The following is a 12,294-nucleotide window of genomic DNA, read 5'->3' on the forward strand; positions in this document are numbered from 1 at the left end:
GCCACTGCTTTGCCGCCTATTTTTTAAAACATTTTCCTCAGAAAGATACTGTATTTATAACTCCTGCATAAATATTATGGTGTAAGTAAAAATTATTAAATCAGAAGAAAATGCTTGGCTTTAGGTACCTCATTATTTAAAAAAACAAATTTATTCTTACTTTTGTTACCTCATTCTCACTAAAAAATTGCTCCTTCGCATCTATTTATCTAACAATTCTGAAGGCAAGCAAAAGAAATGGACCATGTCCTAAGAACAAAGTTTCTTATCTTTGAAGAGAATAAAGAATAGGCATCCAATTAAAAGTAGCTGTCTTGTAACAAATCACTGCCATAACTAATACTGCTAGCTTTTATTCTTATCACCTATTTAGTCTCAAAAAGATGACAAGTCTGTGTTCAGGAGATGCTACAGAAGCAAGCATGTTAAATATGAGCATCTTTCTCTCATAAAGATTAATAAGAGTCTGCTTTCAAGTATTCCTGCAATGCACAAATTCTATTTTGTGGTAGAGGCCAATAGCTATTTCAGCCTAACAATAAAACTTACATGTTTTCCTCACTTGCCATGAAAACATTTCGTGCATTAAAAATAAACAAATCAATACAAGAAGCTGTACCTTTCTGTATTCCTGAAGGACAACCTGAATTTCTTTTAGTTCTGGAAGGTCAGGCAGAAAATATATTTCATGTAAGAAGTCTTGCACTGCGTTCCTAATAGATAGAAAAAAAATATTGCAAGGAACACCGTGATGTTGGATCTGGAAAATCTTAAAAATCCATCAAAAGAAAGCAATGAAATCTAATGACTAAAAGATCACAAGATTCAAAAACAGAAAAAAAGAAAATCCCATTAATATCTTTTATCTGATTAAGTATATGCATTAAACAACTTGTTTCTCTTGTTACTGAACTAAGCCATAGACACTTTTGCTCTAATATCTTAAATTACCTTCTCTTTTAAAGACAGTTATTTCCAAAGCTTTCAAAGTTTCCATTCATCTCTACCAGGAATTGCCAAAAAGTATGAGAATAATCCCATTTGATGTGAATCCAGTTCAAATTTTCTTTATAAGAAAACATGCAACCAAGAAAAGAAGTTTCTGCATTCCTAATATGAAGGAATCTCTTTCAATATTTCTGCTATGGGCTCCTACAAGAGCTGTATTATTCCTATTGTTACCTTTTATTTTGAATACTGTTGGTATGATACAATGCAAGAAAAATAAAAACCCAACAGAAGATTTAAATATCACCACTCCTGAAAATCATAATTTTAATCTACAAAACATAAGATTAAAAAGAATTAACACTCAATATGGTCTTCAAAAAGGTTAAGTCACAAAAGTCTTTTGTATTAGACTTTGATTTTACTTCCAGTTCGTGTGACCACTTTTGAAGAGGATGTACGAAACCTGACTCAATATTAAACTCTGTGAATTTCATAATTACAGTTCTAATTATTGAAGGAAACAAATAAATAATTCATTTCTTCCCCTTTTCCAACTCTATACATGTCTCTCTAGTTTAGAGCAAGTATTAGCAATCATTTTTATTCTGATAGTATGGCCTATAAAAGCAAGTACTTTTCCATACCAGCAGAAGACATGGAATCAGAAAACCTGGCAGGGGTGTCTGAATGGGTTGCAACTTTTCCATGGTGTCAAATGTTTTTATAAGGACAATATAAAAGCATCTTTTCAGATGAGGCTATCACATGTCAAATTCCAAAATCTTGTTGCAATTTAGAGGAGTGGGAACTTAATAGAACAACATATGATTCTGCAGAGAAACAAGTTTTCTCATCTCGGTGCTAGACCAACTTTAAGTTAGGGTTATCCTCATTTCTGTTACAGGATTTAATCCATGTATCTGAAAATGTTTTGTACAGTACCTGTTCTCAACTATGAGAAAGTAGAATATCGCTGTAGTTTCCTTTGGCTGGATATGTATAAGGGGCAATAACACTACTATCACATGACTAAGCAAAGAGCCAAGGTACGAATGGTCCAGACTTCGAACGAAACAATCCCAGGCTCTAAACAAGCAAAGACAACAAAGCAAAAATAATCAACAAAACTACTCTGCATAAAGACTTTTCAGGCGAGCCATGAGAAGAATTCTAAGTTATTTCAGCTCTGGGGCTTAGATTATTGTCTAAGCCAAAACAAAACAGTATATCCAAGGACAGAAATAACAGTTTTGTCATTGCACAGGTACACTATCAGTTCACCTGCAACACAGTTCTGGAAAGTCATCCTTGTATCTTAGAGCTGTTCTCAGTGTAGTCATCATCTTCACTCTTACTGAACTGATGTGTTTGGGACCCATTAGCTTCATTAAAGACCTAAGACTGTTTAAAGCCTAGACAGAGAAAAGTCATTTTAGTGTATTAAATACTCAGTAAAACATACACAAGCCATAATTTCTAACAAAATTACGCTACCCTAGCTTAAGAAATCATACCTTACAAGACATCAAATTCGGTCTGATACCTCAATAAAGAATTCTGGGTTAGAGGAAAAGAGTATGAAAAGGAATCTGCAATCAAAGTATTGTAACAAAAGTCAATCCATTGGCAGACTGATGAAGGAAAACTGCTGACACCAAGGCAGTTAATGGGATAGAAGTTTTTTATAAAATGGGATATGTGATAATACGTGAAAACTATATGCTCAAAGTTTTAGAAGCTGAAAAGAGCAGGTTTTGGAAATAGAGAAAGCAAACAAGCTTGCATTTACAAAAAAACAAACAAACAAAAAAAAAACCAAAAAATCCCCACAAGAACAAAAAAACCCCCAACCAAACAAAAAACCAAAACTAAACCCTAAACCAAACAAACAAATCAACAAAACACCAGTTCTGACAGAAGTGATTGGTAAGCTTCAGGGAATGAGTAATGCTTAGTTGCCAACAGGACTGATGAAAGACAGAAGAGAAATACTGAGATGCAAGAAACACAAGGACATATTTCAGTCAGTAACACTATGCCAAACCAGGTAGTACAACAACCAGCATGACAGATCAGTAACACAGGAAGAAACCTGAGCTTGAAGAAAGGTCATGGAAGAGGAAACTCACCAAGAACAGACAAAACAAGAAAAGATAGAAACAATAGCAAGAGCAGCAGAAGAAATTCTAGACAAATAAAGAAATACAGAACATGTGAAGACAAGTACCAATGAAAATGAAAGCAATCTCAACATGAATATTCAATAGGCAAAAAGCTTGAAAGAATACCATGGAAAACGCAGTTCATCAACGCAAAGTTTATATGCATTCTAGCACTGATTTCCTTACAGAAGTTACCTGCATGACATCTGTGGGGTGGCTAAAAGTCTTGTGGTTAGAAACACTGCCTCAGCAGAGCAGACATTTCAGGCTATCTCAAGTTACAAACTCCAATTTCTCTGCATGCTCTCTAGTGGAAAGCTGAAAGGAGCTATTCTGTGAGAAGCAATGGCAATAAAGCCCAGTGTCTCTTGGATTTGCATCTTATTTTCTTTAGCTTAGCATTTTGGTGCCCTTATAATCTTGTTTCCTGCAGTAGCTTTAGTTTTCTCCCATATTCCCTCATCCTCCACTTTGCTCCTTTCACACAAAAATCACATACTTGGATTCCTCCTCTATAATTACTGGCTGACTGACTTGTTACATATACTATGTCTGACAAATATGTATAGTAGCTGACCATTAAAGAAGCCAATCATAAACTTTTGAGCTTACACGTAAGTCCTACCCATGTTAAGACCAGTTTTCCAGAATCATGGCAGACCCTTAGGATCTTTGGAGACTTCAATGACACTTGCCCAACTAAGTCTGGAATATTAAAATATCTCTTGCTTATCTTCATTTTAATGTTCAAAATTAAGTTTACGCACCATTTTCTTATCCTCAATGCCAACACTGGAACTCAATAATTGCATGTTAAAAAAAGCCAAGATACCAAGCAATTTTGGTTGTAGATAATCAGCCTGTGAAGGTAGGAAAAAAATAAGTAAAAAAAAGTAAAAAAACAAACCCCACACAACAAAACGAACCAAACCCAAATCATCTTGCTATTAACACAATCCTAAACTTAAGAAATTATAAAGCAAATATGAACTCCTAATTCTGAAAGAAAAATTATAACAATCCCAAATAAATGCACTGCTCCTTAAGAGATTGCCGGGTTAACAGAAGACATCCCTACTAAACTGTGCAATTTTCTATTTTGGAAGTATTTGGGAGGTGTGTGGTGTGTTTGGTGGCTTTACTGTTTGGGGGTTTTTATGTATACTATTAAAGGAACACTCAATATGAAATGCCAACATTTGTTCAACTTTGTTTCCCTTAAGTAAGTGATGTTCAGAGATTCTAAAATTGTCTTCAATCTCAGACTGGAGAAAAAAATTACTGAACAAAACTGAACATAACTATTTTCATGTCCTTACCATTTGTTCAGCTGATGTTATTTCTCTAGGTCCCTGATAGGGATCATCATGAGATGCAAATGAAGCCAGTATTGACAAACCATTGAAAACTTGTTGATAGTGCTCTCCTATACGCAGCAATAATTCATTATGCAGCCCCTGGTAGTCCTGTCTCAGCAAGCTGCCCAGTTCTATCTCAGTCTCATTCTGTAATAAAATAACAAACAGAAACCAAGTCCTAGTCACATCAGAATGCAACTAGCACACAGAGACAGAAGGCATTGGACTCTGGCTGATTTATCTCTGAAACCAAAGAAAAAGCTTCCAATCAGCTCACTGTCAGATAAACCAAGTTTTTAGTTTTTAAGTTTGCAATATATCTTAAAACAGTTCCGCGGAACCAATAGAACAGATCATAAATGACAAGAAGAACAAAACTTTTGCATATACAACTTCCCAACCTATGTTTTGCAATACCTTAACTTAAAGCAGAAGGCCTACTGTTCATTAACTGTTGCTCCTAATCTGCATGTGTAACAGATCAATTACCAATTTACCTTGAGGTAATGAAGCGCCCGTTCAAGCTCATCCTTGGAGCAGGAACAGACCAAATGAGAGAAGATGTACTTGAAGTTGTTGATTAAAATCTCTCTTCGGTTTACATTCAGCTGTTTTGCTATGGTTCGAATAAGTGTGGAGGCTGCAGGACTAGCCTTGGCTGCAAGGTCGGGAAGCAAAACTTGCAGGGTCCGCTGATAAATTAAGAACAGCACTTAATGACAAAAAGCAAATAAAATCCCTCTCAAAAAAACCCGGAGTTTGGTTTTGTTCCATTTGTGTCAGTAAAACCACACTCATCCCTGGCTACACATATAATCATAGGCATGCATAAAGAACTTCAGGATGGAAATACTTAGTAAAAATGCAGATAATCAAAAAATAATTACTTAAGGATGTGCTCCATATGATCAACACTGAAAAATATGCAAAGAAAAAGTGAGACAGCATTTTTGCGTTTATCCATATTCTCTATGAAAGAAAACACAAAAACAGAACAAAAAACCCAAAGAACCCCAAGCCCCCCAAAACTCCCAAACAAATCTAAAAACCAAAACTAAACATAAAACCAAAAAAAAAAAAACCATCCCAACACCCCCATACAACAACACTCCCCAGTCCTACCAGTCAGCTGGAACAGTTTACCTAATAATTGTGCATTTCCCATCTACCAACAATCAAAATGTGAGTATGAAGCTACTTTTGCTTCAAGTAAAACAGGTCTCTAACCAGATTAAGAGATTTCTCCACAGAATAACAGCTTCCTTCATTTGAAACAAAGCGGCAGGCACCATACAAAAATTGTACCACATACAGAATCCCTCCAAGTGCACTAAGTCGTTAATACATATTCAATGAGTACTCTAGATATTGGTCCATCATCTGTCATATTTGAACTAGCACTGTAGCCATCCCTGTAATTCCTTGTTAAAATTGTTCCTCTGTATTTGAGTTCCCAGTTGCAGCAATCCCAAAGTACCCTGTATTACAACAAACAATAGCAACTAGAGTAAAAACATCAGATTTCTGACAACGACAGCAGAACCGGGGACTAAAAGAGAAGTCCACAAGAGACCACACACACAAATTAACAGTGAAAACAAGTGACCAACTTACTGAAAGAAAGCGATTCAGATCTGGAAAATCAAATACACTTGCAATCTCAGATAGCATGTCCAGAGCTATTTCTCTCTGGTGGGCAGCTGTTTGTTTCTGTAGCTCATTACCCTGGCATGGAGCACTCAATACTGCCATCTGGCTGGAGTGCAACGATTCCACTAGAAACTAAGCATAAGGAAATTTATATTTAGTATACAAAACAAGCACAAGAGTTTTGCTCCTCTTTCTATGCATCTCTTATTACTACTCATTTACTGCACATTGATTTATGATTATTACTTTGCTAAAGAACTGGATTATCATCCACTTAATACCTGCATTTAATTTTGCAACCTGAGATTCAGACATTGCATTAAAAATATTCAAAATTAGGAAAGTCTGCTTTGGTAATTTTGTTACAAACAGAACTTTTGTCTTTAGGCAATGGGTATAACAAAAGAACAAATAAATCATGTCAGTATTATGCTTGTAAAACATTGACTTTAATCCCAATTTTAAATCATAACTTTTTTTGGCAATGGTACTACACAATGAAAGAAACTATAAACTATATGTTCCTTTATTTCAGAAGGACAGTAAGTAGGGGAAGAGGGGAGAAGATCATGACTAAGTCAAAAATTTCCCATTTCTTCCAAAACATTTGTGGGTTTGGGTTTTTATCATCTTTTCTTTGTCCTACAGATTTCACTTTGTAAAATACTGTAATTTTTACTTTTAAGGCCATTTTCGAAAAACAAAAAAAAACCCTAAACATATACCTTTCTAAACCACCAACTCTTTTCTTTTTACCTGACAGATAGGCTTCTTGTACTGACTGAAAAAAGCTTGCAATTTTACGGACTTCGTGGCTGCCAGGGATCTAATCTCTGTGTAGGCTGCTCCAGCCACAGAAGCTGACTTTGACAACAAACAGTGTAACAAATGCAAGAGGGCAAATGGTACCAAATCTCCTCTCGATGCCCTTACAAAGTAAACAGAAGAAAAACAATTTATAAGGAAAAAGGATCACTGCACTAATAAAATTACTTAAGAATATACAAGTATCTAATGCAAAGTGACTTATTTTATTTGCATATTTTATCTGTACTTCCTATGACAGGGAAGAAGAATGTTGTTCCATATGAATAAACAGGACAGTTGAAAAGGACTCTGAACAAAAGCTGACTTTGAAATAAGTAATTTAATCTTACATTTACACTTGACAAAAGTTACTTTGCATCACAAACTGCCATGGCTTTGCAATTTTCAAGACATTATACAAAATACCTTCCAATATTCAAGACATTATACAAAATACCTTCCAATATCTCCTGTTGTGAGAATCAAGGTATCTTTAAGCTCATTATTTCGTGATATTTTGGCATTTGTATAGGCTTCTTTCATTCTTGAAACAAACAGCTGGAACACACAAACACCAAACCAAAACAAATAACTTTAGGGCATGACATTGGTGAAATAAAACCCATAGTAAATTAGCAAAAACAAAAAGAAAAAAAATTTACCTCTTTTATGAATCCTTCTTCAGAGTCCAAGGACTCTAGTATGTTCTTTATGCAGCCACTGAAAGCCAGTCTTACATCTTTGTCTGGATCTTCCATTAGATTTAATAAAGACCCAACAAGAACTTTCACACTGGACTCGTCAGTGTTAAAATCCAGATGCTTACAAAGATGAGGTATGTTTTCTATAAATGCTAGTAGACAGGAAAAAGTCTTTTTAATGCTTAAAAAAATAATATTTTTTTATTGATTTACAAAACAGTGATGCAAGTAAGCCATAAAGCACCCTGTTGTTTTGGGGTTTTTTTAAAAAGAGTAAATATTGTCAAACCAGACAAGATATTTAAAATTCAGATTTTATCAAGTATTATACATTTCTATATATGCACGCAGACCAAAATTAAGCTAAGGTAGTTTAAAAAATAGTATCAACGACTGCATCAAACCTTAGCAGTGATATCAACTGAAACAGAACATTTCAAGCACCATTATAGGCATAAAAAAACCCTACACAGAAAAGAGGAATAGAAAAACGTACAGAAGTAGTGACTTAGTACCACGTGCAGAAGTGCAAAATGTCAATAAAAGTAAAGTTACATACCTAACTTTACTGAACTGGATACTTTGTTCTTGAGGAGAATAAGAAATGGCTTGAAAACACTGGCTTGCACAGAACAAGTCTTTCCATGAGCAGAACTCACAGAAAGGCTGCTACATAAAATATCGTAAGTAACCCGCTTTATAGCAGAGTCTACTAAGGAAGGTTGTACACTGAATGTACCAGAAAGGCAGCAAGACAATTTCCCAACTATAGCAGCACAAGCCTCCTTGACTAGCTCAGACTCATCTTTGATTTGATTTCTGAAATGGAAACAAAAATGAACCTATTTTAATATATCATTTACATAGAAATTTTTATCTCTACATTGTCTGATTTCACTAACTATATTGAAAGTATTATCAGAACAATTTAAAGACCTATCCACTAAATTATATTTTTCCTTATGAGATTACCCTCAAGTTCTATCAAACATCTGAAGCAGCACTGGGCACAGTGAGTCCTGCATGTTATAAAGAAACTGAAGAGAAGACAATATGACAGAAGACACCAAAGCATATATACAAAAGGCAGAGAAATATGAAAGCTTTTAAGAAATATAAAGACAAATATCAAATACATTTAGCTAACAAGATACCTTCTTTCCTGTCCTCAATTAAAACTGGGATCTTTAAATAGTGAAGTAACTTGTACACTGACATAGTAAGCAAACACGATTCTATCATACAGACACCATCACTTGCACCTATCCTGTTGATATCATTTCTGAAATTGATATCTAGCAAATTCTGGATGAAATAAACATTTGTATGCTTATACTACATTTCTCATTTTTCTGCTTTTCTTTTCACACGAAGATGCAAAATCAGAATTAATACATACAAAAGAGCTTTAGGAATCATGCTGGAAGACTGCACACTTGGTGGATGAAGCAGGAGAGAGAATCCTTTAACACAAGTAGCCCGAATTACTTCATGGGGACTTTGTAATGCCCAGTGATAAATGGATTTTCTCCAATCCAGCCAAATATTTCTTGGGAAGAGAGACAGAAGGAGCACACAATGTGACTGAGTTTTGGGTGCTAAAGAGAAAAAATACAAAACAAAAAAATCAAACAGATAATTACTTGATTTTACCTTTTAATATAAAGGTGAAGAAAATATCTCTCTGGAATGATTGTTCTAAAGGAAAATTAGGGTTTATACACTTTAACATACTTACAGAAACTCTGTGCAGTTTTTTGACTCAAAACTAGAGGATCAAACCCAAAAGTAGATGGTTTAAAAGAACAATCATCAGGATGGCTGTAAATCCAGGGCAGAGACAGCAACCCACATAAATTATCAAGAATCTGATCACTCAGTGGAATTTTCACTACAGGAGGAATAAAAAATATGGTACTTTCACAGCTCTGCAGAGTTCATAAAACAGATGCCCATTTTATGTTCTTAATTTGCTACAAAATGGTGTTTTTTTCTATCAACAAAAGTTACTATTTCTATTCCCACATGTTAATATTCTACATTTTACACATACAATAGTAAATGATGCTAAAATGTTATAAATAAATGCTAAAAGTTTGTTTCTTTCTTACACATATTCATTATCCCCGTGATGTCACTTGTTCAGGTTAGGATCAACAGAAGAACAAAGACTAGTAAGTCATGTTCAAAAGGGAATGCAAGGGAAGCTTTTAAATGGGGGATAAAGGGTTTTTATTATTATTTAATTATTTTTTTACTGGGATTAGATTTCTAGCACAAGATCTAGAATTTCAGTACCTCTACTACAAGCAAACCAATTTAGTCAAATGCTTTTCCAATTCACAAATCTAATAAAAGACATAGTAGTTTAAAGGATTTCTCACCTTGTGCATATAGCAAAGCATCAAAGATTTTCACTATTCTGTCAATCACTTGTTCTAAGTTAGCAATCTGCATAGCAGCCTCTAACAGATTTTGGCAGATTTTCACTACTCTTGTGATAAAATCAGAGGAAATCCATGTGAACCGAATATTCACCACCAAATCTGAGGAGCTCGGAGTATTCTTACATTTGTCAGAGTTACACGGATGAGTTACGTTATGATCTATACTGTTAAAAATAGGAATCATATGATCAGTGCAACAAATTATAAACATTTAATGTTGTATTGCTTGTAAGCAAAGTTACTATTGAAATGTATTTCAAAACATACAGGACTTATCCACTACTTATCCTGATACATATACCAGCATTAAAGTAATCTACACAAGTCTTAACAACAGTTACAATAAACTATTGGTCTCATGGTTTCATCTTGGTACATTTACCTGGTAGAATTTGTTGGGGGAGAACAATGAACTATGCACAAAGCAGCTAGTCGCAGAATTACAGCAATCCCTTCTACAGTCTGAGGAATATCTGCTGTCAGAGTTTCTTTCTCGAGGATAAATATTAAGGATGCAGCTTTCTTCATGACAACATTCCATAGAGTGCTCTTCAATCTCATGTTCACAGGGCTAAGCCTGCAATTTGATCATAGTATTTTCCAACACTTACATTTTTTTTGCACATAAAAGATACATTATCATAGCAAACCCAGGCATAATCTATGTTGGATACAGGATTAGGAAAATACCAAATAAAGCTTCAGCTTAAATATGCTCTTTGGGAGAACAAGATACTAACTCGAAATTAAAGTATGATGCAAATCAGACTTATCTGAAAGGCTACAAAGATATAACTCTACATTCTACATAACCATAAATAGGCAAACATTGCACTCATTTCCAGAAAGGCAAAAAAGAGGACACAAGGAACTATAGGCCTGCCAGACTAACCTCAGACCCTAGGAAGATTAGGAAAACAAGTCTTACTTGAACCCATTTCTAGCCACATGAGGAAGAAGGTGACTGGGAACAGCCAGAATATATTTACCGAGGCAAACCATGCTAAACTAACTTCATTTCTTTCTACGAAGAGACAGGTAGATAGAGGGAGATAGAAGAATAGACAAGTGGATAGAAGGAGAGCTTACTTGGAGGACCTCAACTGGCTGGAAATCAAGGCTGGCAAGAACCTCATGAAGGTCAACAGAGAAATATGACAAGTCCTGCAACTGGCTCAAAAAAAAACCTGTGCAACGGAACAGGCTAACCTGGCTAGCAAGTGGTTTTAAAGAAAATGATCTGGTGGATTTCTGGAATAGTTGAATATAGGAAGAGTGTGACCTAGTTGCAGAGAATGTCAACTACATACCAGGCTGAATGCTGACCATGAGCCCACACCTGGAGTACAGAATGCCAGAACCACTTTTGAGTGCCCAGATACAACAACTAGATCAACACACTGGAGCAAGTCCAAGATCATCAGAGAGCTGAAGTACAAGCAGAGGCTGAGAGAACTGGCTTTATCCATCAGAAAACAACCTGACTTAACTAAACCTGCCTTAAGCATATTCAGTGCACCAGCAAAGCCACATACAGAATTGTGTATGTAATCTCTCAGCTGTTCTTAGTGGGTAAAAATTAAAATAACTCGCAGTGAACACATTAAAAATACATTCTCATTAATGAAAGGTTGGCTTAAAAATAATCTGTAGATTCTGATCCTTCAAAACATAATTTAACTCTTTTCCCAGAAGATCTTTCAATATAATGTGAAGAAGAAACTACCTCAAAATTGTTATTTGTTATTATTCACTAGCTGAATTACTATAAAAGTAGTTATTAAGTGTCATACATGACTGGTGTAGATGATTTCTTTGGGTGTTTTGTTGATAGGCTTAGTCGTCGTCTTTTCTCTGGAACTTCATCGCTGCTGCTGCTCCACCCATCAGTATCAGAAGTATCTAGTTGGTTCTGATGCAGCTCCTGAAAAATTTCTTCTGTTTGCGTTTTTAGTGCTGTATAAAGTGGACTGACCAGATACTGGGATGGACAAACAGAGGTATCGTGATGTCTTACTTCAGTGACTTCTTGAAGACACAATATTACTGTTTCTAACTTAAAATATAAAATTTCAAAGTATTATGGCAAAGTTCATAAAACCTTTCTCTTTAAAAATCTTAATCACAAGACGTAAACTCTCATAAGCCATGAATTTTCCTGGGTTCCTACCAGACAGTATACAGCTTGTTCAGCTATTCTGCTATTCTTTCCACAAAA

General features: G+C 35.1%; 1 protein-coding gene across 1 annotated transcript in view; it reads right to left on the reverse strand.

The window, feature by feature from the left end:
- The window catches only part of ATR (ATR serine/threonine kinase), a 43,205-nt gene that overhangs the window by 26,186 nt on the left and 4,725 nt on the right, over positions 1-12,294 (reverse strand). The window contains exons 5-20 of the mRNA XM_031047186.2: positions 11,870-12,057; positions 10,459-10,653; positions 10,014-10,240; positions 9,368-9,520; positions 9,029-9,227; positions 8,189-8,448; positions 7,591-7,781; positions 7,386-7,486; positions 6,878-7,049; positions 6,086-6,253; positions 4,969-5,163; positions 4,433-4,618; positions 3,881-3,973; positions 2,233-2,363; positions 1,894-2,037; positions 620-713 (exon numbers count right to left, since the gene is read on the reverse strand). Coding sequence (XP_030903046.2) covers positions 620-713; positions 1,894-2,037; positions 2,233-2,363; positions 3,881-3,973; positions 4,433-4,618; positions 4,969-5,163; positions 6,086-6,253; positions 6,878-7,049; positions 7,386-7,486; positions 7,591-7,781; positions 8,189-8,448; positions 9,029-9,227; positions 9,368-9,520; positions 10,014-10,240; positions 10,459-10,653; positions 11,870-12,057 — 2,697 coding nt within the window. The remainder of the gene's footprint in view (positions 1-619; positions 714-1,893; positions 2,038-2,232; positions 2,364-3,880; positions 3,974-4,432; positions 4,619-4,968; positions 5,164-6,085; positions 6,254-6,877; positions 7,050-7,385; positions 7,487-7,590; positions 7,782-8,188; positions 8,449-9,028; positions 9,228-9,367; positions 9,521-10,013; positions 10,241-10,458; positions 10,654-11,869; positions 12,058-12,294) is intronic.

The sequence above is a fragment of the Melopsittacus undulatus genome, chromosome 6, assembly GCF_012275295.1.
Source record: "Melopsittacus undulatus isolate bMelUnd1 chromosome 6, bMelUnd1.mat.Z, whole genome shotgun sequence".
Lineage (NCBI taxonomy): Eukaryota > Metazoa > Chordata > Aves > Psittaciformes > Psittaculidae > Melopsittacus > Melopsittacus undulatus.